This window comes from Saccopteryx leptura, chromosome 2 (genome assembly GCF_036850995.1).
Source record: "Saccopteryx leptura isolate mSacLep1 chromosome 2, mSacLep1_pri_phased_curated, whole genome shotgun sequence".
Taxonomy (NCBI): domain Eukaryota; kingdom Metazoa; phylum Chordata; class Mammalia; order Chiroptera; family Emballonuridae; genus Saccopteryx; species Saccopteryx leptura.
The window spans coordinates 275,751,320-275,779,161 of NC_089504.1; the positions used below are offsets into that span (position 1 = coordinate 275,751,320).

Sequence of the window (27,842 nt, forward strand, 5' to 3'; positions counted from 1 at the left end):
GAATTTCCATTCTGCATCATTGCCGTTCAGCCTGAAGAACTTTGTTTAAGCAATTTTTGTAGTTCAGGTAGGGCAGACACAATGCTGTTAGCTTTTATTTCAGAATGCTTATTTTGTTTTTGTTTTTGAGAGAGAGAGAGAGACAGACAGACAGACAGACAGACATGGAGGGAGAGAGCATCGGTGGAAAGAGATAAGAAGCATCTTCTCATAATTGCTTCACTGTAGTTGTTTATTGATTTCTTTTCATACTTGACCAGGGGCTCAAGCCAAGCCAGTGATCATTGGGCTCAAGCTATTGTCCTTGGGATCATGTTGATGATTTCACACTCAAGTTGGCGATTCACACTCAAGTTGGCAAGATCATGCTCTAGATGGTGAGGGTTTGAACCAGGGACCTCGACATCCTGGTTAGATGCACTATCCACTGTGCCATCACTAGTCAAGCAAAATGGTTTCCTTTTATTTTTATTTTTTTTAATTTCATCTTCAGCTTTAAAAGATTTTTTCCTTGACAGACATTTATTATCTATTTTTTCATCACATTATCAGATATTATTGTTTTACGGTCTCCACAGCTCCCTAAAACAAGTCAGCTGTCATTCTTTAAAGAAGTGGGACAAAGTTATATGCTTCTGATGTCTCACTGGCTGTTTTTCTTTTTATCTTTTGTTTTCAGAAGTTTAACCATGATGTGTTTAGATAGTGAGGATTTCATAGTAAATTTTAAACATTTACTTATCCTGCTAGGGCCACTGAATTTTTTGTGCTATAGGTTGTTGTTTGGATAAAATGCAGGTAATTTTTGGACATTATTTATTCAAATAGTTCTATATTGTTGTTTCTACTCTCTTTATGAAACTCCATTAACAGGCATATTTGACTTGCTTGCTACTCTTCCCCAGGCTGTCTTTCCCTCTATCTTAATTTTTCTTTTCTTTCAAACATATTGAAATTCTATTGTCCTTACTTAAGGTTCACTGATCTTTTTCTATGCTGTGCTAAACTGCTGTTAATTGAAGTAGTGGTTTAAATTAGGTTTACTGGATATAATTCACATTCAGTAAATTATACCCTTTTAAATGGACAGCTTGTACGAAGCTTAAAAATTTCAAACACTAGTCATATAATTCCCAGCATAATCGACATAGAAAAGTTCCATTACTCTTCAACATTTCTTCACAACATTTTGTAATCAACCCCTCCCCCCAAAGTCACCTCCAGCCACCTTCCCCAAATAGCCAACCATTGATCTGTTTTGTAGCTCTATAATGTTTTTTTTAGAGTGTCAGAATGGGAACACAGCCTCTTAATGTGGCTTATTTCACTTAGCACAATGCATTTGATATTCATTTGTGTTGTTGTTTGAATTAGAAGCTTATTTCTTCTTGTTGATGAATGTTAGTCCATTTATAGATCTTGTTCAGCCATTCACCACCTGGAAAATATGTGTATGTTTCTAATGTGGGGTGATTATAAAAGGCTGCTATAAATATTCTTATATGGATTTCTATGTAAACATGTTTTAATTTACTTGGATTGCTGAGTTGTTTGGAAAGTGTATGATTAACTTTATAAAACATTGCCAAAAGGTGTTCTGAAATGTCCTCCCTCCCTCCCTCCCTCCCTCCCTCCCTCCCTCCCTCCCTCCCTCCCTCCCTTCCTCCCTTCCTTCCTTCCTTCCTTCCTTCCTTCCTTCCTTCCTTCCTTCCTTCCTTCCTTCCTTCCCTCCCTCCCTCCCTCCATCCCTTTCTTTCTCCTTTCCTTTCTCCCTCCCTCCCTCCCTCCCTCCCTCCTTTCTTCCTGACAGGAAGGGAGAGAAATGAGAAGGATCAACTTGTTGTGGCATCTTAGTAGTTCATAGATTGCTTTCTCATATGTACTTTGACCAGGGGGCCCCTGATAAGCCAGTGACCCCTTACTCAGACCAGTGACCTTGGGTTCAAGCCAACAACCTTTGGGCTTAGTCAGTGACCATGGGGTCATATCTATTATCCCATGCTCAACCTGAAGATCAGCCAGATGAGCCTGTGTGCAAACCGGTGACCTTGAGGTTTTGAACCTGGGTCCTTAGCATCCCAGGCTGACACTCTTATCTAGGGCACCACTGCCTGGTCAGGCCCACTTTGCATTCTTTACAGTAATGTATCACAGTTCCAATTGCTCCCTATTCTTGGCAGTATATGGTATTGTTAGTTTTTTTTTCTTGTTTTTATTTCCAGCCATTCTAGTGGTTGTTCAATAGTATCTCATTATAATTTTAAATTATATTTGTGTATTTATTAATTATATTGAGCAACTTTTCATGTACTTTTTGCTATCCATATATCTACTTTGATGTAATCGGCCTATTAAAAACTTTTGATTATTTTAAAAATTGTACCTTTTTTCTTTTTCTGTGTGTGTTTTTTTGTTTTTTGTATTTTTCTGTAGTTGGAAACAGGGAAGCAGGCAGACAGACTCCCGCATGTGCCCAACTAGGATCCATATGGCATGCCCACCAGGGGGCGATTCTCTGCCCATCTGGTGCAGTTGCTCTTTAGCACCCAGAGCCATTCTAGCGCCTGAGGCAGAGGCCAAAGAGCCATCCCTAGCACCCGGGCCAACCTTGCTCCAATGGAGCTTTGGCTGCGGGAGGGGAAGAGTCAGAGAGGAAGGCGAGGGGGAGGGGTGGAGAAGCAGATGGGCACTTCTCCTGTGCGCCCTGGCCCGGAAGCGAATCCGGGACTCCTGCACTCCAGGCTGATGCTCTACCACTGAGCCAACCGGCCAAGGCCTCTTTTTGTGTTTGAGAATTTCTTTATATAAAGTCCATTATCAGATAAGTGTATTGGAAATATGTTCTTCCAGTCTTTGGTTCATTTAAAAAATTCTTATAACATAGTCTTTTGAAAACAAAAGCTTTGAGTTTTTAAGATTTCACATTTATTAATTTTGCATATAAAATCATGCTTTTGAATTTAAGAAATCTATGCCAAGTCATAAATATGTTCTGTTTTCAAGTTAAACTGTTATAATTTTGTGTTTAGGAAAGTCTAAGATCTATTTTTATTAAATGTTCGCACATAGTGCTAACATACTTCTGGTTCTCTTTTATGGTATATGTATGTTCAGTTGTGCTTGTCCTTTTGCTATTTTCGCACTAACCTGTTTGTACATCTGTAATAAAATCAAATAGATGTATTTGAAAGGGTATATTATAGACTCTTTATTCTGTTCCATTGTTTTCTATGATAATCCTTTTACCAATAACACACAGTCTTTATTATATGTATTTTTGGCATGTTTGATAATAAGTTTTGACAGTAGAATGAGTCCCTTAATTATATTTTCAAAATGATTTAGACTATTCTAATTCTATTATCTTTTCATATAAATTTTAGAATCACTTTTTCAATTTCTATAAAACATCTGCTGGAATTTTAATTGGGATTATACTCAATTTATAAATCAGTTACAAAGAATTGACATCTTTATTATATTGAGTTTTGCAATTTATGATCAATGAATTTGTATTTATTTTAACTTAAAGATACTGTGCTGGCCCTGGCCGGTTGCCTCAGTGGTAGATCGTGAACCTGGCGTGTGGATATCCTGGGTTTGATTCCCGGTGGGCACACAGAAGTAATCATCTGCTTCTTCACCCCTCCCACTCTTGCTTCTCTCCCTCTTTTTCTCTTTCCCTTCTGTAGCCAAGACTCGATTGGTGAATTGGCCCCAGGTACTGAGTATGGCTCCATGGCCTCCACCTCAAGAGCTAAGAAGAACTCAGTTTCTGAGCAATAGAACAATGTCCCAAATGGGCCCTAGGGGGGTTGCTGGGTGGATCTTAGACAAGGTACATGTGGGAGTCTATTTCTCTGCCTATTCCTCCTCTCCCTGAATATAAATAAATAAATAAATAAATAAGTAAATAAATGACACTGTACTATACGTAATTTCAATTTTAGTAAAATTAAAAAAAAGTTTAAAAATTTTACTACCCAGAATGTTACTGTTTTCATGCACTTGAGTAGAGGAAATATTTTGTTATGTTACAGTGGTTTCTTTCATTCAAGAATCAAGAAACCTCTAGTGTCTCCCTGCTTTTGGTCATCCTCAAATACTTTAAACATTGTTTTTTAACTATAGGCATACCTCTGAGATATTTCAAGTTTGTTTCAGACTATAGCAATAAGTGAGTATGAAAGTAACTCATTTAAAAGACCATATCAACAAATCCGGTATCCCACAGTGCATATGCTCATGAGGCCCACGTGAGTAAACACGGGTGGGTCGATGAATGTAAACTTCACATGCAATCTTAATGTATCTGTCCACTAAAAGCCATCTGTTTCCCCATAAAACATTCATTTTTACCCATCACCTTATGACATTATTAACATTATGAATAGAGTAAAGAGTTACTGGACCTGGTTTCCTTGAAACTGGAGTTGTTTTTGGAACAGTAGGCTTAACACCTGGAAACAGGGAATTGATTACATTTAATAACAATACAAAATTAGAGATTTAATTTGATTTATCTTTTTAAAAAAAGTTTATTTTTCTAAATGGAAAACACATTTATTTTCTTATCTTTACAATTTCTCTTCTGGGAAGTTAGCTAAATATATATCTATACAAGTACATATGAATTTTGCATAAGAATGTTTTGGATTCTAGAAAGGAAATCCAGAAATTAAGTAATAAAAATCATAAAAATAATGTATTCAAAATAAACATATGTATCTCTAAGAAATTAACTGTCCAATTTGTATCACGCTACATACTTTTTATTATTTTATTTTCTGTTTAATACTTCACAGTTTTTCATATTAAAACAATGATATCTATCTTGTCATCATTCTATGTTACTATGGATCCTTTTTTCATAGTCTTTCCTAAATGATGATAAAATATGATTGACAGTCTAATGAGGAATTTTGATTTTTGATTTTAAGAAAAGAACTCTTCAGTTTATCCTCCTTATATACATTTCCTCTCAATCCTCTCTTCTTTGAAACACTAGAAATATCTGTTCTCTTATAAATCCTTTATGAAATACTTACTGTTACCTCTTTTGAAAGAGCATATTAACAAACCCAGTATCCCACAGTGCATATGCTCACTAGGACCATGTGAGTAAACACGGGTGAGTCAATGAATTTAAATGTCACAAGAGTCTTAATGTATCAGTCCACCAAAAAAGCATTAGTTTCCCTCCAAAACCTTATAACACGCAACTAAAGTACTCAAAGAAGCTACCGGTTTCCAGGTATAGAGGAATTATATAAAGGTATTGTAATTACCATGTTAATTAGATGGTAACTCCCCTTATTCCTTTAAAATATTAGGACAACAGAAAATATACAAACAAACAAGAGCTAGTCATTAAATTTGAGATCAATACCCTTATGTTTAACAGGAAACTAAGTCCAAAGAAATGATGTTACTATAATAAGGAGAGCCAAACTAAGACCTTGTGTGAGGTCAGCTCAGGCTTAGCTCTTCCCAATACAGTCCCCTCTTGTCCACATGGCACAAGATACTCATCCCTGTCTGGGAAACTGGATAATACTGAATCATATTATATATGATGTTTTTATTGTATATACACATTTATAATAAAGTTTAATTCATAAATTTGGGAAGATAAGCGATAAACAACTACTAATAAAATGGAATAATTATAATAATAATATCCTATAATAAAAATATGTGATATTCTTCTCAGAATATCATATTGCATTGCACGCTCCCTCCTCCTAGTGATGATGTGAGATGATACGGTGCCCACATGATGCGAAGTGAGGTGAATACACTGAGCCAAGGGATGATTCTCGTCTTAGGTGGGAAATAGTGGGACAGTGTGAGAAGTCATCATGCCACTCAGAATGGCAAGTAACTTATACTTATGAATTACTCTTTCCTGTTATTTGCATTAAATATTTTCACACCAGATTTGCAGGCAATTGAAACTACAGAAAGTGAAACCACGGACAAGTGGTGACTGCTGTATAGCTCTTGCCCCTTGTTCCTGCTGAAATCACTTTTTCATCTGCCTCTTTCTGGCAACCACTTCTTTATTCACTGTTTCTATTAGGTATTTTTTATTTATTTTTAGTTTTTTTATTGATTGAGTTGGGTAGAGGAGAGAGAGACAGAGAAAAAGAGGTTGGAAAGAATGGCAAGCATCAACCTGTAGTTGCTTCTCATATATCCCAAGACCAGGCAAGTTGGTGACCTCAGCATTGCAGTCGATGCTTACCCACTGTGCCACCACAGGTCAGGCTGTTTTGCTTTTTTCGGTTCCACAATAAGTGAAATCATATCATATTTTTCTTTCTCTATCTTACTTAATTTAGCAGAACACTCAAGTCCATCCATGTTGCTGCAAATGACAAGATTTATTGTTTTTCTTATTACAGTATAATATTCCACTTTCTGTATATATATCACAATTTTTTATTTATTTTTCTACTGATTGAGACCTACTTTGTTTTCATATCTTATTATAAGTAATGCTGCAAGGAACAAATATGTGCATATAGCTTTTAGATTACCCAGAATTGGAGTTGCTGGGTTGTACTGTAGATCTGTTTTTATTTTATTAAGGAATATCCATACAGCTCTCCATAGTGACTGCACCAATCTGCAGTGCCACCAACAGTGCACAAGGGCTCCATTTTCTCCGTATATCATTTTCCGACTTTTTAATTTAATTTTATTTTATTAATTTTTTTTTTTTTTTGTATTTTCCTGAAGCTGGAAACGGGGAGAGACAGTCAGACAGACTCCCGCATGCGCCTGACCAGGATCCACCGGGCACGCCCACCAGGGGGTGATGCTCTGCCTCTCATTTTCCGACTTTTTAAATATAGTCATCCTGACTGGTGTGATGTGGTATCTCACTGCTGTTTTGATTTGCATTTTCCTGATGATTAGTGATGTTGAGCATCTTTTCGTATGTCTGTTAGCCATAAGTGTGCCTTCTTGGAGAAATGCCTTTCCTATCTTTTGCCTGTTTTCTGATTGGTTGTTTATTAATTTTGTTATTGATTTGTATGAGTTCCTCATATATTTTTGGTTATCAATCGCTTATCTGATATATATACATGGAAGTGTATTCTTCTATACTGTAGGTTGTCTTTTCATTTTTTGATGATGTCTTTTGCCATGTAGTACATTTTTGACTGATAAAGACCCATTTGCTTATTTTTGCTTTTGATCTTGTCTGAAGAGACATATCCAAAACATCATTGCTAAGAGATATGTCAAACAGTTTATTACTTATGTTTTTCCTAGGATATCTATGGTTTCAGGCTTATATTTATGTCTTTAATCAATTTTAAGTTTATTTTTGTACGTGGTGTAAGAGAGTGTCCATTTTCCTCAACACTATTGAAGGGATTGTGATTTTAAGTTCTCCATTGTATATTCTTCTTCTTTTTTGTAGCTTAGTTGACAATATAAGCAAGGGTTTATTCTGGGCTTTCTATTCTGTTCCATTGATTTCTGAGTTTGTTTTTGTACCTGTACCATACTGTTATGATCATTACTGCTTTGTAGTACAGTTTTAAACCAGGGAGTGTGATACCTCCATCTTTATTCTTCTTTCTCAAGGTTGCTTTGGCTATTTGGTGCCTTTTGTGGTTCTATATCAATTTTAGGATTATTATTTTGTTCTATAACAAGTAGTAATCCTAAAATGGATATAGATCTAGAAAAGAGAAAGGCCATTGATATTTTTTAAAGGATTGTATTGGAACTATAGATTACTTTGTGTATCATGGTCATTTTCATAATATTAATCTTTCCAATACATGAGCATAGTATATCCTTCCATTTATGTGTGTCTTATTCAATATCTATAGTTTTTAAGTACACGTCTTTATTCCCTTTGATAAAATTTATTGTTTTTTAAATTTTTTCCTTGCAATTGTAAATGAGATTGTTTTATTTATTTCTCCTCCTTATTTTTTCTTATTCATGTTTAGGAACTTGACCAGCTTCAGTACCGTTAGTACATTAATTTTGTATCCTGCTACTTTACTGAATTCCTTTATTAATTCCATGAATTTTTTGGTGGATTCTTTAGGATTTTCTATGTATAGTATCATGTCATTACAAAATGCCTACAGTTTTACTTCTTTCTATACAATATGGATGCTTTTTATTTCTTTTTCTTTTTAGATTGCTGTAGCTCAGAATTTTGATACTATTTTGAATAAAAGTGGTGAGAGTAGGCATCCTTTTCTTATTCCTGAAAACTTTTGAACATATTAGTTGTGTGCTTGTTACATATGGCTTGAAAAAGTTAAGGTAAGTTCCTTCTACACCACTTCGTTGAGTGTTTTTGTCATAAATAGATGTTAAATTCTGTCAACTGCTTTTTTTTTTCTTTTTTCTGAAGCTGGAAACGGGGAGAGAGAGTTAGACAGACTCCCGCATGCGCCCGACCGGGATCCACCCGGCACACCCACCAGGGGCGACGCTCTGCCCACCAGAGGGCGATGCTCTGCCCCTCTGGGGACCCGAGCCACTCTAGCGCCTGGGGCAGAGGCCAAGGAGCCATCCCCAGCGCCCGGGCCATTTTTGTTCCAATGGATGCTTGGCTGTAGGAGGGGAAGAGAGAGACAGAGAGGAAGGAGGGGGGGGGTGGAGAAGCAAATGGGCGCTTCTCTTATGTGCCCTGGCCGGGAATCGAACCCCGGTCCCCCGCACGCCAGGCCGACGCTCTACCGCTGAGCCAACCGGCCAGGGCTGTCAACTGCTTTTTCTGCATCTATTTAGATAATTATGATATTTATCATTGGTTTTAATGATGTAATGAATCACATTGAATGTTTTGGATGTTCAACCACCCCTGCATCCCTGGTATAAATCCCATTTTATCATGATATGTATAGGGTGGGGCAAGTAAGTACACAGTTATAAGTACACAAAACTAGAGTTTATTCTTGTATTATTAATTATTATTGTATTATTTTATTTTCCATATGAACAACTGTGAGCTACTTTTGTCCCACCCTGTAATCACTTTAACAGATTTGAATTTGGTGGAGAATTATAATATCTATTTTCATCAAGGATATTGTTCTGTAATTCTTTTTATGGTAGTGTCTTTGTTTTGTTTTGGTATTAGACTAATGCTAGCCTCATAAAATAAGTTTGGGAATATTCCTTCCTCTTTAATGTTCAGAAATAGTTTCAAAACGTAGGTATTAATTCTTTAAATATTTGGTAGAGTTCACCTGTGAGACTATTGGCCCTGGGCTTCATTTTGTTGTTAATTAAAAAAAAATTGCTTGAGTTTTATTGCTAGTTTCTGGTATGTTCAGATTCTCTGTTTTTTCCTGCTTTAGCCTTGGAAGCTTGTATGCTTCTAGAAATTTATCCATTTTTCTAGATTATCCAGTTTGTTGACATATTGTTGTTTCTGTAGTCTCCTTCCTTCCTTCCTTCCTTCCTTTCTCTCTCTCTTTCTTTCTTTTTTCTTTCTCTCTCTTTCATTCTCTCTCACCTTTCTTTCTTTTGTTCTTTTGTTTTTTTCTTTCTTTCTTTTTCTTTCTCTCTTTCTTTCTTTATTTCTCTTAACAAGTGAGAGGCAGGGAGGTGGAGGGAAAGACTCCCACATGCACCCCAACTGGTATCTACCCAGCAACCTATTCTGGGGTGATGTTCTGCCCACCTGGAACCCTACTTCATTGCTACCCACCCAGCTATTCTAGTACCTAAGGTGAGGCCAAGGAGCCATCCTCAGCCCTGGGGGCCAACTGGTTTATTTGAGCTATAGTTACAGGAAGAAAAGAGAGAGAGAGAGAGAGAGAGAGAGAGAGAGAGAGAGGGCATGAGCAAGAATGGGGAGGCATGGAGAAGCAGATGGTTGCTTCTCCTGTGTGTCTTGACCAGGAATCAAACCCAGACTTGTACATGCTGGACTAATGCTCTACAGCTGAGCCAACTGGCCAGGGCCTGTTCATATATTATTTAATGATCCTTTATATTTATGTGTTATCAGTAGCAATATCTTTTTTTTTCATTTATGATTTTTTTCATTTGTGTCTCCTCTCTTTTTACTTTATGTTTCGTGATCAAAGTCTGTCAATGTTATTTATCCTTTCAAAGAACCACCTCGTAGCTTCACTGATCTTTCCTTTTTTAAAAAAAATTTTTTTTCTATTTCTTATTTCCTTTCTTCTACTTAATTTGGGTTTTGTTTGTTCCTCGTTTTTCTAGTTCCTTTGGATGTAAATTATATTGTTTATATGGTATTATTTCTGCCTATTAATAAAGGCCTGTATACCTATAAACTTTTCTCTTATTATAACTCCTTTTGCTATCTCCCATAAATTTTGTAAAGTTTGTTTTTCTTTTCATTTTTCTCAGGGTAGCTTTAGTTTTTTGTTTGATTAGAATTTTTACTGACTACTATATTTATTATTATTTTTTGGGGGAAGGCACTTAATAGTTTTAAATGAGTGCTGACACCAAGGTAGGAAATTGTTCATTTGCAAAGAGAAATGTGAGAAGACAGAGAAAATATCTTCATTCTAATAGAGATAAAATAGAAGTGATAGTTTTGGAAGAGTGTCTACAAGTTACGGGGAGTATGAGCTGGATTGTGTAGGTCTTCCTGAAATAGTTTGCTTAGAAACGGTCCTGAAAGGGGTAACATCATAACTCAGTTTGGAAGAAAGGCCCCAATTATACAAGATGCAGGAGAAGAATGTACCCAGACTGAGCGACAGCAAGTACAGAAGTCCCAAAGTTGCCATTTAACCTATTTGATGAGCACAAAATTATTCCTTTATACCAGTCATTTGTGAAATACTGTCAGAGAATCATGCTTCTTCTCCCCAGGCACCTGTCTTAGCCTATAACATATTAGTACTATGGTTTGATTACTGTCTCTAGTTCCAATAGTTGACTATCACCAACTAGCCGTCGCCGCGGGCACTACCGGGTCCCCACGTCCCGGATCCGCCACAGCACAACCCTGAGGATCTGTGGCTGAGCCTTCCACCCCAACTCTGCACCACCCGGGTCGACCAAGCCCCGTGCCTACGACCCCACCCACCAGGCAAAGTAACCTCCGCCCTGGGCTCAGGGAAGCTAGCTCCCAACCCGCTCCAGTTCGTCTCCAGAGCTCACAACCTTTCCGGTCCCCTACCGGAGCCTGAGGGTAGCAGGAGCTCTAGGGTCACCAAATGGATCCCAGCGAAGCGCCAAGAAGAAAAGAGACTCTCGAAGTGGTAGGAAGGTGCCCTGCGCGGCTTGGGAGACACCGTCATTTTTCCCGACATCAGCGGGAAACCGGAGGGACAGTGAGCGAGCATTTACCTTTTTGATTGTGGCGGGTGGGAGATGCAACAATTCCCAGTCTCACAATGTGTCAGGTGAGGTACCGCTAGTGGGCGCGATGAGGGCCGTGACGGAAGGGACGGGCGGACCAATGGCAGGCTTCCTTGAGGAGCCTCAGAATGGGCGGGGCGTTCGCCCTGTGGGAGTGGGGCGTGGCCTGGCCGTGGTCAGCTCCCCCACCCTCTGACAGCTCAGGCTCTGCCCGCACTTGCGGGGCTGATCCTTCTTCACAGCTACCCTGAAGCACTGCCGCGGTTTGGGGGAGTTTGTGGTTCATCGCCTTGTCCTTAAACGGGCAGTTACCACCCCACTCAGGAACGGTGGAAGTTGAAACAAGAGCTGGCCAAGTCATCGTTGCGGAACCTGGATGGCAAAATAAAGCGCATGGTCCTAAAAATAGAAACCTAAACTCTAGACAGTGAGTCATTTAGGGGTCAAGACCCTAGGATTCCACTTTTGTCCTGGGGTCTCCACAGAGGCAGATTAAGGTCGTTTGAGGTCCCAGGGGCAGAAGAAAATATCGGGTCCCTTATATTAGAAAGAAGTGGAATGTTGGGATTTTGCCAGGCCTTTCAGAAGTCGGGGCCCAGGGCGCACGTCCAGTATGCAAACCGTTTAACCTGCCTCTGGGTCTCCAGACTGTCAATAGTGCCAGGGCCCCTGCTGTAATTTGGCATTAATCAGACATAAATAGGGACAATTCTTGAGATTTCCGTGGTATCTTGTCTGCTTCTGAATTCTCCCTCTCAAGGCCTGCTAGGTTTCAAAACACAGAATGGTTTGTCCATTGCACCCTTTACCCCAAAGTAAATGACTGCCCCTTGTTCCCTTGAGAGGACCCCGTGTTGCTGAATTATTAAATACTATCCAATTAAGTACACTGGGCCTCAATCTATGCAGCCCTTGCCATTTCGGAACTGTTTTATTGAAGACAAAATACATATGCTTGAAAAAGATAAGTACAAACATGTTTTAAATTAAAATACTTTGTTTTATTGATTTTTAGAGAGAGAGGAAGGGGGAGAGAGAGAAGGAAAAAGAGAGAAACAATGGCTTTATTGTTCCACTTATTAATGCCATCATTGGTTCATTTTTGTATGTGCCCTGACTGGAAATCAACTGATCAATTGTACCCTGCCAGGGCCCAAGTGTGTTTAAGTGTCAAATTAGTGGATGTAATTAATGCCATGATTGGTTGGATGAGAAGGAAGAATTAATAGGAGGGAGACTTTTGTGGTGAAGCAATCTCAATTCTAGAACATTAAAAATGAGCAAGATTCATAACCACAGCCTAGTAGCCTATGTTTACAGAGGCCCCTCATGCCCTCGGCATTACAGGAAAAACCCAGAGACTGGGCTGCCAAGCCTCCTGCACAGTGATCCTGCCATCTTGACCCTTATAAGAGAGGTTTAATAGAACTGAGACTTTCCCAGACTAATTGAATCTGTGCAGTTTTATCCTCATTTGCATTTCCTGATCAATCAGGAGTGGCTAAATTCTGACTAATCAAGACAGTGTGTTTTCAACCAATCACACTGTGGATTTGGAGCCCTCATTTTCATGGGAACATAGGAATCCGGGTCAGGGAGAGAAGTCTTCCTACATGAGCTGGCTTCACACCTATTAGGGGGAAGGACATTTTCAGTTTTCATTGAAGACTTCCTTTTTCCTGCTGGAGCTAAAGCACTTGTATTGAGGTTGCCAGGGTCGCATTGTGGGCCATCTCCCAGTCCTGCTGTCCCACAGTCCTGCTGTCCAGCAGTTGAGCTGTTATGTAGTCCCGCTATTTCATGATTGAACTATCTCACAACTGTGCTGTCCCACAGCCGTGCTGTTTCAGGGTTGAGCAGTTTTCACTGAATAAATTCCTTCCCCTTACCACACCTCAAACCGAGGTCTTCTGTTGGCATTGATTTGGCCATGATTATCTCTGTTAACAAAATAACACCACAGTGTCTTTGATTATGGTACCCAGGCACTCCATACGACACTTAATTATAGAAGGTACAATTAAGGAGACAGTGAATGGGACTCAGTGAGGGGAGTTATCATTTCTCTTCATTCCTACTTTTATAAAAGTGACCTAGCAGAAATGTCTGTAGTTCAATGTTGGCCATTTACTGTTACAACAAAATCTATTTTTCTCTGCAATCATTCTACACAATGAGATAGATCAATTATATCTCAAAGCTGGAAAAACCTACCCATCTTATCTGAATGTCAGTAGATTACAGACTTGAAGCCACAAGCTGCAACCTATGTCCCAGGATAGCAGAACTGTTGTTTGTTTCTGATATTCGGTACTAGGCTTCCCCCTGTAACATACAATAATTGAGTGTTTTTAATAGCTGCATAAATTATCTGTGGCTCCTCCTGCAAACATAGACATTACCATCTGTGTGTAGGGTTTTGTTTTGTTTTTTTCCATTTTTTTCTGAAGCTGGAAACAGGGAGAGACAGTCAGACAGACTCCCGCATGCGCCCGACCGGGATCCACCTGGCACGCCCACCAGGGGCGAAGCTCTGCCCACCAGGGGGCGATGCTCTGCCCATCCTGGGCGTTGCTATGTTGCGACCAGAGCCACTCTAGCGCCTGAGGCAGAAGCCACAGAGCCATTCCCAGCGCCCGGGCCATCTTTGCTCCAATGGAGCCTTGGCTGCAGGAGGGGAAGAGAGAGACAGAGAGGAAAGCGCGGCGGAGGGGTGGAGAAGCAAATGGGCGCTTCTCCTGTGTGCCCTGGCCGGGAATCGAACCCGGGTCCTCCACACACTAGGCCGACGCTCTACCGATGAGCCAACCGGCCAGGGCTGTGTGTAGGTTTTTTTGGGCTAACAAGTAAAATAGCTGGGTTAGTAACTTTTTGTACATGAATTATAGAGAGGGTAATTGTTCCCTTTCTGCTGGTATGCAAATGAGAGGGAAGGAAAAATGTTTGACCTCAGACCCCAATGTTATACTTCTCCATATTAAGCAATAAGGGGCAGAGTTTAGTCATTTAAAAATGTTAATTTCACAAAAGGAAACCAAAAAAGGACCAGATGATACCAAATAAAGAAATTATAAATGACCTTTGGGAATAAATGATAAACCTCTGAATAAAGACAATTTGAAGGGCTAAGAAAGGGCTTGTTAAATGCCCTCACAGTCCACAGGAGGGCAGTGGTGTTACAATATACAAAAAATTCATTTCAGTGTAACTGTTCATAGATGAGCCTGGAAATGATAAAAGCATTGCAGCTTAGGGGGAAAAAAGGAAAGAAAAATGAGTGTTGTCACTCTATTTTGCATGCTTTTTGGAAGTCCGTATAGTATGTTAAATTCTGTTCTTGAATAGAAATTTGCAAAGTCTTAAGATACGTAAAATAGTTTATTCTGAGTTACACTATTCGCTGTCAGGCATGTATTATTACTACATTGAATAGCAGAGTTGCCTATGTTCCTTAAACTTAGACTTTGCTTTAACAAACTCAAATTCCTCCAGTTCTAGCTCTCTTCAACATTCTCACCGAAAACGTACCATTAATTATCTTGAATGTTCTCCCTGCATATATTATAGCAGTATACAAGTATAAAAAATAACCCAAGTTAAACCCAAATAAAATTTGTTAAAATTATTACTTATAGTCAAGCTAATTCTCCTCCAGTGTTGGTATTAGAAAAATTGCTTCTGTGCTTTTAAACCACAGATCATCTTGTTTGTTAGCCAGGCATCAAGCCCTTGCCTGAAGTCTTAGGCAATTTGGATATCTTTAATAGTCTGATTTACTGAAACCTCACATTTCTTAAGTAAATATAATCCTTTTGCTTTTATCTTTTTAAGTTTCCATGTAGAAACAGACTGTGGGAGTGAAGAGTCTCTAATGAAGAGGTTCTCAACCTTACCTGTGTATTAGAAGCACTAGGAAAGCTTAAAAAAGTCTCTCTGCCCAGGACACATTGCGGATCAATTATGTGGGAAAACTCTGGCTAATATGGACATTTAAATGATGTTAATTCTTTTAATGCATGAACATGATATATGTTTCACTTGTTTGTATCTTCTTTAATTTCTTTCTTCAGTATCCTATAGTTTTCTGGGTACGAGTCTTTTATATACTTGGTTAAATTCATTCCTAGTTATTTTATTCTTTTTGAAGCAACTGTGAATGGTATTGTTCTCTTGGTTTTCCTACCTAATAGGTCATTATTGGTATATAAAAATGCAACTATCTCTGGCTGGTTGGCTTAGCAGTAGAGCGTCGGCCTGGCATGTGGAAACCCAGGTTCAATTCGCACCCAGCACACACAGGAGAAGCGCCCATCTGCTTCTCCACCACTCCCCCTCTCCTTCCTCTCTGTCTCTCTCTTCCCCTCCTGCAGCCAAGGCTCATTTGAGCAAAGTTGCCTCGGGCGCTGAGGATGGCTCAATGGCCTCTGCCCCAGGTGTTAGAATGGCTCAGGCTGCAAGAAGTAATGCCCTAGATGGAGAGAGCATCGCCCTCTGGTGGGCATGCTGGGTGGATCTCCGTGGGGCGTATGCTGGAATCTGTTTGCCTCCTGGCTTCTAACTTTGGAAAAATACAAATAATAATAATAGTAATAATAATAATAATGCAACTGATTTCTGGATATTTATTTTGTATTCTGATACTTTGCTGAATTCATTTATCTGTTCTAGTGTTGTGTGTGTGTGTTCGTGTATGTGTGTGTAATCTTCTTTTTATATTATATCATGTTATCTCCAAAAAGTAACTGTTTTACCTCTTCCATTTCAATTTGGATGCCTTTTATATCTTCTTCTTGTCTTATTTTTATGGCTAGGATTTCCAGTAGTACACGGAATAAGAGTGGTGATAGCGTACATTCCTGTCTTGTTCCTGATCTTAAGGGAAACACTTGTAGTTTTTGCCCCTTGAATATGATGTTGGCTATGGGGTGTCATATATGGCCTTTATTAGATTGAGGTTTTCCCCTCTATTCCCACATTACTAAGAGTTATTTTCATAAATATGTGGTGGATTTTATGAAATGCTATTTCTGCCTTTATTGATAGGATTATGTGATTTTTATTCTTCATTTTGTTTATGTGGTGTATTGTGTTTATTGATTTGCAGATATTGTACCAACTGAACATCCCCTGAAAAAAATCCCATGTAATTGTGTTTTATGGCCTTCTTAATGTATGCGGGATCTAGTCTGCTGATATTTTGCTGATTATTTTAGCATCTAGGTACATCAGGGATACAAACTTATAATTTTTTTAGTGTCTTTATCTGGTTTTGGAATTAGGATAATGATGGCCTCATAAAATAAAGTTGGGGGTCTTCCCTCTTGTTAAAATTTGAGAATCCTTTGAGAAGGACAGGTGTTAATTCTTTGAATGTTGGATGGCATTCACTTGTGAAGTCACCCAGTCCAGGACTTTTTTTTGTTGGGAGTTTTTGATACTGCTTCAATTTCACTACCTGTATTCTGTCTATTTAGATTATCTGATTCTTCCTGATTCAGTATTGGAAGATTGTATGTTTCTAGAAATTCATTTATTTTATCCAGATTATCCAATTTGTTGGCATATTATTGTTCATAATATTTTCTTTTTTTTTTCTCCTGCATTTTTCTGAAGCTGGAAACGGGGTGAGACAGACAGACTCCCACATGTGCCCGACCGGGATCCACTCGGCACGCCCACTAGGAGGAGACGCGCTACCCACCAGGGGGTGATGCTCTGCCCCTCAAGGGCGTTGCTCTGTTGCGAACAGTGCCACTCTAGCGCCTGGGGCATTGGCGGAGGATCCATCCTCAGCGCCCGGGCCATCTTTGTTCAAGTGGAGCCTCGCCTGCGGGAGGGGAAGAGAGAGACAGAGAGGAAGGAGAGGGGGAGGGCTGGAGAAGCAGATGGGCGCTTCTCCTGTGTGCTCTTGGTGGGAATCGAACCCGGGACTTCTGCACGCCAGGCGACACTCTACCACTGAGCCAACCAGCCAGGGCCGTTCATAATATTTTCTTAGAATGGTGTGTAATTCTTTGTTGTCTGTCGTTATGTTTTCTCTTTCATCTCTGATTTTTACTTTTTGGGGTGCTCCTTTTTTTCCTTGATGAATCTGGCTAAAGGTTAGTCAATCTTGTTTATCTTTTCAAAGAACTAGTTCTTGGTTTCATTGATCTTTTGTATATATATTTATATCTCTATTTATAACTATATATATTATAACTATATATATATAGTCTCTATTTTATTTATTTCTGCTCTGATCTTTATTATTTCCTTCCTTCTACTCACTTAGCTTGTTGTTTTTTTCAAGTTCCTTTAAGTGTAAGGTTAGATGGTTCATTTGAGATTTTTCTCTTTTCTTGAGGTAGGCCTGTATTGCTATAAATGTTCTTCTTAGGTCTGCTTTCACAGCTGTCCCATAAATTTAGGGTTATTTTGTTCTTAATTTTATTTGTTTCAAAGTATCTTTTGATTTCTTTCTTGATCTCCCTAGTTGGTAATATGTTATTTATACCCAGATTGGCAGAGCATTGTCCCCTAGGACTTGCCAGGTAGATCCTGGTCGGGCGCATGAGGGAGTGTGTGTCTCTGCCACCCTCCTTCTCACTTCAGAACAATAGAAATAAATAAATAAATAAATAAATAAAAAATAATCTTTATTATGCTGTTTGGGATGAAATGCTCTGATGCTATTAATTAAATTCAGTAGATATAATATGCTATTTAAAGCAGCACTTTCATTGTTGATTTTCTGTCTGAAAATTCTATTCATTGATGTCAAAGCGGTGTTAAATCCCTCGCTATGCCTATAGTGCTATCAATATCTGCCTTTATGTCTATCAGGATTTGCTTTCTAGCCTGACCAGGCATGGCGCAGTGGATGGAGTGTCAGACTGGGATGCAGAAGACCCAGGTTCAAGACCTCGAGGTCGGCAGCTGGAGTGCAGACTCATCTGGTTTGAGCAAAAAGCTCACCAGCTTGGACCCAAGGTCACTGGCTCGAGCAAGGGATTACTCAGTCTGCTGAAGACCCGCAGTCAAGGCACATATGGGAAAGCAATTAATGAACAACTAAGGTGTCGCAACAAAAAACTGATGATTGATGCTTCTCATCTCTCTCCGTTCCTGTCTCTCTGTCCCTATCTATCCGTCTCTCTGACTCTTTCTCTGTTACTGTAAAAAAAAAAAATTTGCTTTACATATTTAGGTGTTCCTACTTTGGGTGCATAAATGTTTACAAGGGTTATATCCTCTTGGATTTCTCTCTTTATCATTATGTAGTGTTTTTCTTTACCTCTTATGATAGCCTTTATTTTAAAGTCTATGTTGTCAGATATAATTATTGCTACCCCAAATTTTTATTCATTTTCAATTGTAATTCCGTCTTGATTGCAATTTGGCCCACTGTACATGAAACTGACCCTCAGGCTGTCTGTCTGTGAGGCTCTACCTTAACCAAAGCATGCAAGTTGCTGTGCAGGTGCTGACCATGGGCAGCAGAATCCACTTCAGCTGTGTATGGTGCCTGGCGAGCTCTCCTTTGAATATGTTGCCTGTACAGCTAATTGGATACTACTCTGATGTCTGAAATTGGCCATTAGGTTTATTGGTTCTGGGCTTCTTAGGAGCAACCTGTGCCGACCAATGTAAGATGCTGCCTGTGACTGGCTCTCAGCAACCTGCATGGAGCTATGAGCAATCCACAGTTTGTGGCTGCCTCTGCTGGACTTAGCTGTGTGTGTAAGGACCAAGCTGTACATCAAGGTCAACTTGACTTGGGGCTGGTCAGCAAAAGACTGAAGGCACTCTGAGATCTGCCAGCTCCTTGTTAGTCTCATCCACTGAAGGAGCCTCTGGAGAGTTGTTCTGCCACCAGCCAGCAGGGCAGTTCTACTGCATCTCCTATTAAAGGGAAGCAGGAGTAAGATTCTTGGGAAAGTCAGAGAATACCTCCTACATCAAAGAAAAACAAATGAGTCATAGTCAGTCCCATAATCTGTCCAGAACTCAATTTCCTGGCCAAGGCCACCAATTCCACAGTAGGGCCTAATCTTTTCAGGGTGGGCAAGAGGGATTCCTGAAGGTGTGTGGCTGTTATTTTCCCTCAATATGATGCCACACAGATGGGAGTGCTCCACCCATGAAAGTTGATAGCTTCAGTATGGGACAATAATTCATCAAAGAAGTCATGGTGGCTGTCCCCCACTGTGTCTCTCACCAGAGCCGCAAACTTCAGACTCTCCTCACACATCTCTAGTCAACTCATCCTTCCTTTCACAGAATCCCAGGATAAGTGGCTGTTACCAAGACTCTATACATTGGCCCATTATGAGGGATCCCATGTCTCTGTGAATTCCTGTCTCTTTCTGGCAGACAGAAACCTCACAGCTCTTCAGTCAAATGCTATGTGGGCACCTCTTCACATTCCTGATGCTCTAGGCTGGGGATTCCGGCTTGGGTTTTCAGGCCCACACTTCTCAGTGTTACTCTCTTGCAGCTGCAATAGCCCCCCAGACCTTAGCTGCTGCTCATGCGAGCAGGGCCAGCCCTTTTCACATCTCTGACCTTTCTACTTGTTTTAATGTGGCTTCTTCTGTGAATCCTTGGTTATAAAACTGTTCTTCTTTAATTTCTGAACTGGGTTTTCAGGATGGTTGTTTTCAAATTTAGTTGTAACTCTAGTTTGTTCCTGGAGGAGGCGAGTGTGACATCCATCTACTCTGCTGCCATCTTGGATCCTTCTCCAGGAATATTATTATCAACTATTTTGTAAATGTAAGATTTTTTAGTATCTCTAGAAGCATTTCTAAGAAGGAGGAAATTTCACTTCATCCCATTTTTAAAATATAAATACTCTCTTTAAAGAGGTGAATCACTTGCTGGTTGTTTATCTTTTGGTACAACCAGAAAATAGCGGGATATGAATACAGGAAGCTTTTATTGTCTTGGGTATCAGCTTAGTATTCCATAGATGGGAACAGTTTTAATATCCCATAAAACGCAGCATACTAACTGACAATTTGGAGCTAGTCATGTATTTAATATGTCTTGAACATTTAATATTACTTCTATTCCTATGTTTTTGGTAGAATTGTTTCCTAAAGAAAACCACTCCGTGACCTTCGCTCCGCCATTCAGAATTTTGTGTACTCTGTAACATCTTTGGTGTGGTAGTCCAGTTTTCCTAGTAACATTGTGAATGTGCTGTGAAAGGTTGAATTGGCTTATGTAGTATATATGATATTAATATCTGAGTAGAACTTTGATATAAAAGCTATCAATATTTGAAGATATTGATACTCTATTAGAAACAATTAGCCTCCAAATTTTAAACGGGAAAGTCACTGGAATACGGTTTAGAAAGAAGTCATTAACTACATGATTAAGTTTTTGGTACATATGTTAAGAATTGTATACTAGTTGAGATGTTTGTGTAACTTATCGTCAAAGCAGTCAATAATCCCAATTGTAAAATAATTATTTTAAGCAAAAAATAAAACCTTTTAATTTAAAAATGCTTGTTTTTGTGTCATTTAAAAAATATTTTCTACACAAAACTATTTTCCTTATAGATTTCAGGAATTGAGAGGCTATTTGACAACAGAATGTAAGTTATATTTACACATATATATCAATATCACACATATATATATTGAAATGAGAAATATAAATTTGAATTAGAACCTTATGTAAAAGTCTATTTATATTGATAAGAATAATAGTCTTTGGTTGAAAAATACTTCAATTAGTCTTTAAAAAATAAATAATACAGTCATCCCTGCTGCTAAGCATCACTACATTCTTGAAAATTAGTCAGTAAAAACATAGTGCTCACAAAATTAGGGGATATTTCAAAATGAATATGAAGCAATAAAATATCCCCTAATTTTTGTGAGCAGTGTGCGTGCAGTAAACTTATCTGCTGTATTTAATTCTTGATTATTTCTTCTCAAATTCATCTTTCTAAATGTTTCTCACCAGAGATTAGAAAGGAAAGGAGCACTTAAGGTCTATTAAAAGGTCTTTATAGCGTAAAACAGTATTTACTTTGGTCCACTCTGATTCCCTCTTAATTTCCTTCTCAAAGACAAGTTGCTTTGGCCCAAATTGTGCTACTAAATTTTATACACTTGTAAAACAAAATGTAAAAATGCAATTGCATTACCAGTGGCAGTCCCTGCTCTTTGCCCACTGGCTCATTTGAAGAAAATTCTGCTTGATGTGAGGCCTCGGATAAAGGAAGGACCTATTCCAACTGAGCAGAGAGTGCTACCTGAGCTAGGTGTTGTCGTTTCCTTTTCTAACACCAACAACCCACACACTAAGTTAAGTTTCCTTTTCTGAAATACGTGGCTTAATGGTTACTCTGCCTTTAGCAAGTGAGGGGAGATGCACACACAGATGAATTCAGATACAACTTGAGGTTATCTGAGGCTACTCCCTACAATGCTGCCTACTGTTAGGTGACATGTGTAAATAAGATAGCTTTTTATTCAAGGAAGGAGAGAAAACCACCAAGGCCAGAAATTAGAGTGTGTCCTGTGTCCTTAAGAAATCTACAAGGTCACACTGTTCACGTTGAACCAAGCTAGCATTTGCTGTTTTTGAGTGTTAGACCCTTCTAACATTTTATACATTGTGTCTGTATAGTCATGGTGCACTTTTGACCCATCACAGGAAAGCAACAAAAGACAATAGAAATGTGAAATCTGCACCAAATAAAAGGAAAACTCTCCCAGTTTCATACCTATTCACTGCAGTTCGATGTGGGCTCACGCACAGATTATTTAGGGCTCCTTAGGTAGCTATCCCCTATAGCAGGGGTCCCCAAACTAAGGCCCGCGGGCCACATGCAACCCTCTGTGGCCATTTATTCGGCCCCTGCTGCACTTCCGAAAGGGACACCTCTTTCATTGGTGGTCAATGAAAGGAGCACATTGACCATCTCATTAGCCAAAAGCAGTCCCATAGTTCCCATTGAAGTACTGGTCAGTTTCTTAATATAAATTTGCTTGTTTTTTATTTTAAATATTGTGTTTGTTCCCATTTTGTTTTTTTACTTTAAAATAAGATATGTGTAGTGTGCATAGGGATTTGTTCATAGTTTTTTTTTATATAGTCCAGACCTCCAACGGTCTGAGGGACAGTGGACTGGCCCCTTGTGTAAAAAGTTTGGGGACCCCTGCCCTATAGCCTCTACAGACTCGTTTCTGACTGATGGCCTACCAGAGCAGGGTTTCTCCACCAAACTGCTGGTTTCCTTCAACTGGTTATCCCACTGAGTAATGTTATTCCTATGTGGTGGCGCTTCTTTATATATGCGCCGATATTCATGTTGCACTTTGGTCATGGATTCTAGTTTAGCGAGCCACAGAACACAGTGAACTTTCCTCTGTACTGTCCACATCTTGACTGGCATAGCCGTGGGCTGCTCCACGGTGTTATGTCATCATCTGCTCATGCGCACATGCTGCCACATCATCCTACAAAAACTGGGAGGGTTTTCCTTTTATTTGGTGCATATTTCACATTTCTTTCTTCTTTTGTTGCTTTCCTGTGACCGGTCAAAAGTACACCACGGCTTTACGGACACATTGTAGAAGTACGCAACTGATCTAAATTTTTATTGACTTTTTTAGACTTTTTGTTTGTTGACATTAGATTAAGTAAACAACAAATGCCATACATTAATTGAATCGCTTCTTTAAATTGCCAAAAAATTGATCTGACCTGTGGTGGCTCAGTGGATAACACGTCAACCTGGAATGCTGATGTCACCGGTTCGAAACCCTGCACTTGTCTGGTCAAGGCACATATTGGAGTTGATGCTTCCTGCTCCTCCCCCCTTTCTCTGTCTCTCTCTGTCCTCTCTAAAATGAATAAATAAAATAAAATAAAATAAATTGCCAACAAATTGAAAAATATTTTTTTCCAGGATCTCTGAATTAGTAACATTTATTGTTATCTATGTCTGAAGCACAGCAGATATTATGGTCTTTATTAATTATAGTTTCCTTGATTAAAATAACTTGTACCTATTATGTATTTTCCCCCTAAGGTGTTCTTTTTTATATATTTTTTTCCATTTTTTAAAATTAAATTTAATGCAGTGACATTGATAAATCAGGGTACATATGTTGAGAGAAAACATCTCCTGATTATTTTGACATTTGATTTTGCTATATACCCCTTATCCAAAGTCAAATTGTCTTCTGTCACCTTCGATCTGGTTTTCTTTGTACTCCTCCCCTCCACCACCCCCTCTCTCCTTTTTTACCCCATCCACCCCTCCCACCACAGCCCACATTTGTTGCCATCACATTCTTGTTCATGTCTCTGAGTCTCATTTTTATGTCCCATCTATGTATGGATTCATATAGTTCTTAGTTTTCTCTGATTTACTTATTTCATTCTGTATAATGTTATCAAGGTCCATCCATGTTATTGTAAATGATCCAATGTCATCATTTCTTATGGCTGAGTAGTATTCCATAGTATATATGTACCAAAGCTTTTTAATCCACTCTTCCTCTGACGGATACTTGGGCTCTTTTCAGATCTTCACTACTGTGAGCAATGCTGCACAAACATGGGGGTGCATTTCTCCTTTTGGAGCCGATCTATGGCGTTCTTGGGGTATATTCCTAAAAGTGGGATAGCTGGGTCAAAAAGCAGTTCGATTTTAAATTTTTTGAGGAATCTCCGTACTGTTTTCCACAGTGGCTGCACCAGTCTGCATTCCCACCAGCAGTGCAGGAGGGTTCCCTTTTCTCCACATCCTTGCCAGCACTTATTCTGTGTTGTTTTGTTGATGAGCGCCATTCTGGCTGGTGTGAGGTGATATCTTATTGTGGTTTTAATTTGCATTTCTCTAATGATTGGTGATGTTGAGCATTTTTTCATATGCCTATTTGCCATCTGTATGTCCTCTTTGAAGAAGTGTCTATTCATTTGTTTTTCCCATGTTTTGATTGGATTGTTTGTCTTCCTGGTGTTGAGATTTACAAGTTCTTTATAAATTTTGGTTATTAACCCCTTATCAGACGTATTGTCAAATATGTTCTCCCATTGTGTAGTTTGTCTTTTATTCTGTTTTTATTGTCTTTAGCTTTGCAAAAGCTTTTTAGTTTGATATAGTCCCATTTGTTTATCCTGTCTTTTATTTCACTTCCCCATGGAGATAAATCAGCAAATATATTGCTCCGAGAGATGTCAGAGAGCTTACTGCCTATGTTTTCTTCTAAGATGCTTATCGTTTCACGGCTTACAGTTAAGTCTTTTATCCATTTTGAGTTTATTTTTGTGACTGGTGTGAGCTGGTGGTCTAGTTTCATTTTTTTGCAGGTAGCTATCCAATTTTCCCAAAACCATTTGTTAAAGAGGCTGTCTTTACTCCATTGTATTTCCTTACCTCTTTGTCAAATATCAGTTGTCCATAGAGCTGTGGGTTTATTTCTGGGTTCTCTGTTCTGTTCCATTGATCTATATGCCTGTTCTTATGCCAGTACCAGGCTGTTTTGAGTACAATGGCCTTGTAGTATAACTTGATATCAGGAAGTGTGATACCTCCCACTTTATTCTTCTTTATTAAGACTGCTGAGGCTATTCGTGTTCTTTTTTGGTTCCACATAAATGTTTGGAATATGTGATCTATATCTTTGAAGTATGTCATTGGTATTTTAATTGGTATTGCATTGAATTTATAGATTGCTTTGGGTAAAATAGACATCTTAATGATGTTTATTCTTCCTAACCATGAGCACGGTATATGCTTTCACTTGTTTGTATTTTCCTTGATATCTTTTATCAATGCTTTGTAATTTTCTGAGTATAAGTCTTTAGTCTCCTTGGTTAAGTTTACTCCTAGATACTTTATTTTTTTGGTTGTAATAGTGAAGGGGATTGTTTCCTTAATTTCTCTTTCTGAATGTTCATTGTTGGAGAATAAAAATGCCTTTATTTTCTGAGTATTAATTTTATATCCTGCCACTTTGCTGAATTCATTTATCAGGTCCAGTAGTTTTTTTTTTTTTTTTTTTCATTTTTCTGAAGCTGGAAACAGGGAAAGACAGTCAGACAGACTCCCACATGCACCCGACCGGGATCCACCCGAGACGCCCACCATGGGGCGATGCTCTGCCCACCAGGGGACGATGCTCTGCCCATCCTGGGCGTCGCCATGTTGCAACCAGAGCCACTCCAGCGCCTGAGGCAGAGGCCACAGAGCCATCCCCAGCATCCGGGCCATCTTTGTTCCAATGGAGCCTTGGCTGCGGGAGGGGAAGAGAGAGACAGAGAGGAAGGCGTGGCAGAGGGGTGGAGAAGCAAATGGGTGCTTCTCCTGTGTGCCCTGGCCGGGAATCGAACCCGGGTCCTCCGCACGCTAAGCCGACGCTCTACCGCTGAGCCAACCGGCCAGGGCTCCAGTAGTTTTTTGACTGAGACTTTAGGGTTTTCTATATACAATATCATATCATCTGCAAATAATGATAGTTTTACTTCTTCTTTTCCAACTTGAATGCCTTTTTTTTCTACTTCTTCTCTGATTGCTGTGGCTAGGACTCCCAGGACTATGTTAAAGAAGAGTGGTGAAAGGGGGCACCCCTACCTTGTTCCTGATCTTGAGGGTATTGCTTTTAATTTTTGCCCATTGAGTATGATGTTGGCTGTGGGTTTCTCATAGATGGCTTTTATCATGTTAAGGTATGTTCCCTGTATTTCCACTTTGCTGAGAGTTTTGTTCATGAATGGCTGCTAGATTTTATCAAATGCTTTTTCTATATCTATTAAAATTATCATGTGGTTTTTCTTTTTTTTTTTTTTTTTGTTTATGTGATGAATCACATTGATTGGTTTACAAATATTGTACCAGCCTTGGCTCCCCAGAATAAATCCCACTTGATCATGGTGTATGATTTTTTCCACATATTGTTGGATCCCGTTTGCTAATATTTTGTTGAGAATTTTAGCATCTAAATTCATCAGGGATATTGGCCTATAATTTTCTTTCTTTTTATTGTCTTTGCCTGGTTTTCGAATCAGAATTATGCTCACCGCATAAAAGGAGCTTGGAAGTCTTCCTTCCTCTAAATTTTTTGAAATAGTTTTAGAAGGATAGGAGTTAGTTCTTTGAATATTTGGTAGAATTCACTTGTGAAGCCATCAGGCCCTGGAATTTTCTTTGTTGGGAGTTTTTTGATAACTGTTTAAATCTTGTTTGTTCTAATCAGTCTGTTCAGGTTTTTTGATTCTTCTAGATTGATTTTTGGAAAATTGTATATTTCAAGGAATTTGTCCATTTTATCTAGGTTGTCTAGTTTTTTGGCATACAATTCTTCATAATACTTTCTTACAATATTTTGTATTTCTGTTATGTCAGTTGTTATTTCGCCACTCTCATTTCTAATTTTATTTATTTGAGTCCTCTCTCTCTTTTTCTTGGTGAGTCTAATTAAAGGTTCATCGATCTTGTTTACCTTTTCAAAGAACCAGCTCCTAGTTTCATTGATCCTCTGTATTGTTACTCTAGCCTCTATGTCATTTATTTCTGCTCTGATCTTTATTGTTTCCTTCTTTCTACTACTTTTGGGCTTTACTTGCTGTTCTTTTTCTAGTTCTTTTAGATGCAGGGTTAAGTTGTTTATTTGAGCTTTGTCTAGTTTCTTAAAGTATGCCTGTAGTGCTATGAACCTCCCTCTCAGTACTGCTTTTGCTTTGTCCCATAAATATTGAGTTGATGTATACTCATTGTCATTCGTTTCTAGAAATTTTTAAATTTCTTCTTTGATCTCATTCTTATTCCATTCATTATTTAACAACCTGCTATTTAGTTTCCTTGTGTTTGAGAATTTTTGAGCTTTTCTGTTGTGGTTCATTTCTAGTTTCATGTCGTTGTGATTGGAGAAAGTGCTTGATATGATTTCAATCTTCTTAAATTTGTTGAGAGCCCTTTTGTGCCCTATCATGTGGTGTATCCTAGAGAATGTACCATGAGCACTTGAAAAGAATGTATAGGGTGCATTAGGGTGTAAGGTTCTGAAGATATCTATTAAATCGAGTTGATCTAGTGTGTCCAATAAGTCTGCTGTTTCTTTGTTAATTTTCTTTCTTGAGGATCTATCTAGTGATGTTAGTGGGGTATTGAAATCCCCTACTATTATAATATTGCTATTGATCTTGCCCTTTAAATCCATCAAAGTCTGCTTTATATATTTAGGTGCTCCTATATTAGGTGCATAGATATTTATAATAGTTATATCTTCCTGTTGGATTACTCCCTTTATCATTATGTAGTGGCCTTCTTTATCTTTTACTATATCCTTTGTTTTAAAGTCCAATTTGTTTGATATAAGTATTGCTACCCCAGCTTTTTTTTCATTTCCATTTGCATGAAATGTTTTTTTTTTTCCATTCTTTTACCTTCAATCTATGTGTATCTTTTGTTCTAAGGTGTGTCTCTTGTACACAGCATATGTACGGGTACTGTTTTCTTATCCATGCAGCTACTCTCTATGTTTTGATTGGAT

At 38.7% G+C, this 27,842-nt stretch overlaps 1 protein-coding gene across 1 annotated transcript in view; it reads right to left on the minus strand.

Moving 5' to 3' along the window:
- The window catches only part of LOC136390835 (membrane cofactor protein-like), a 75,835-nt gene extending 64,519 nt beyond the window's left edge, over window positions 1-11,316 (minus strand). The window contains exon 1 of the mRNA XM_066361860.1: window positions 11,153-11,316. Within this exon, the coding sequence (XP_066217957.1) occupies window positions 11,153-11,285 (133 nt within the window). The 5' untranslated portion in view covers window positions 11,286-11,316. The remainder of the gene's footprint in view (window positions 1-11,152) is intronic.
- Between the last annotated feature and the right edge of the window lie 16,526 nt (window positions 11,317-27,842).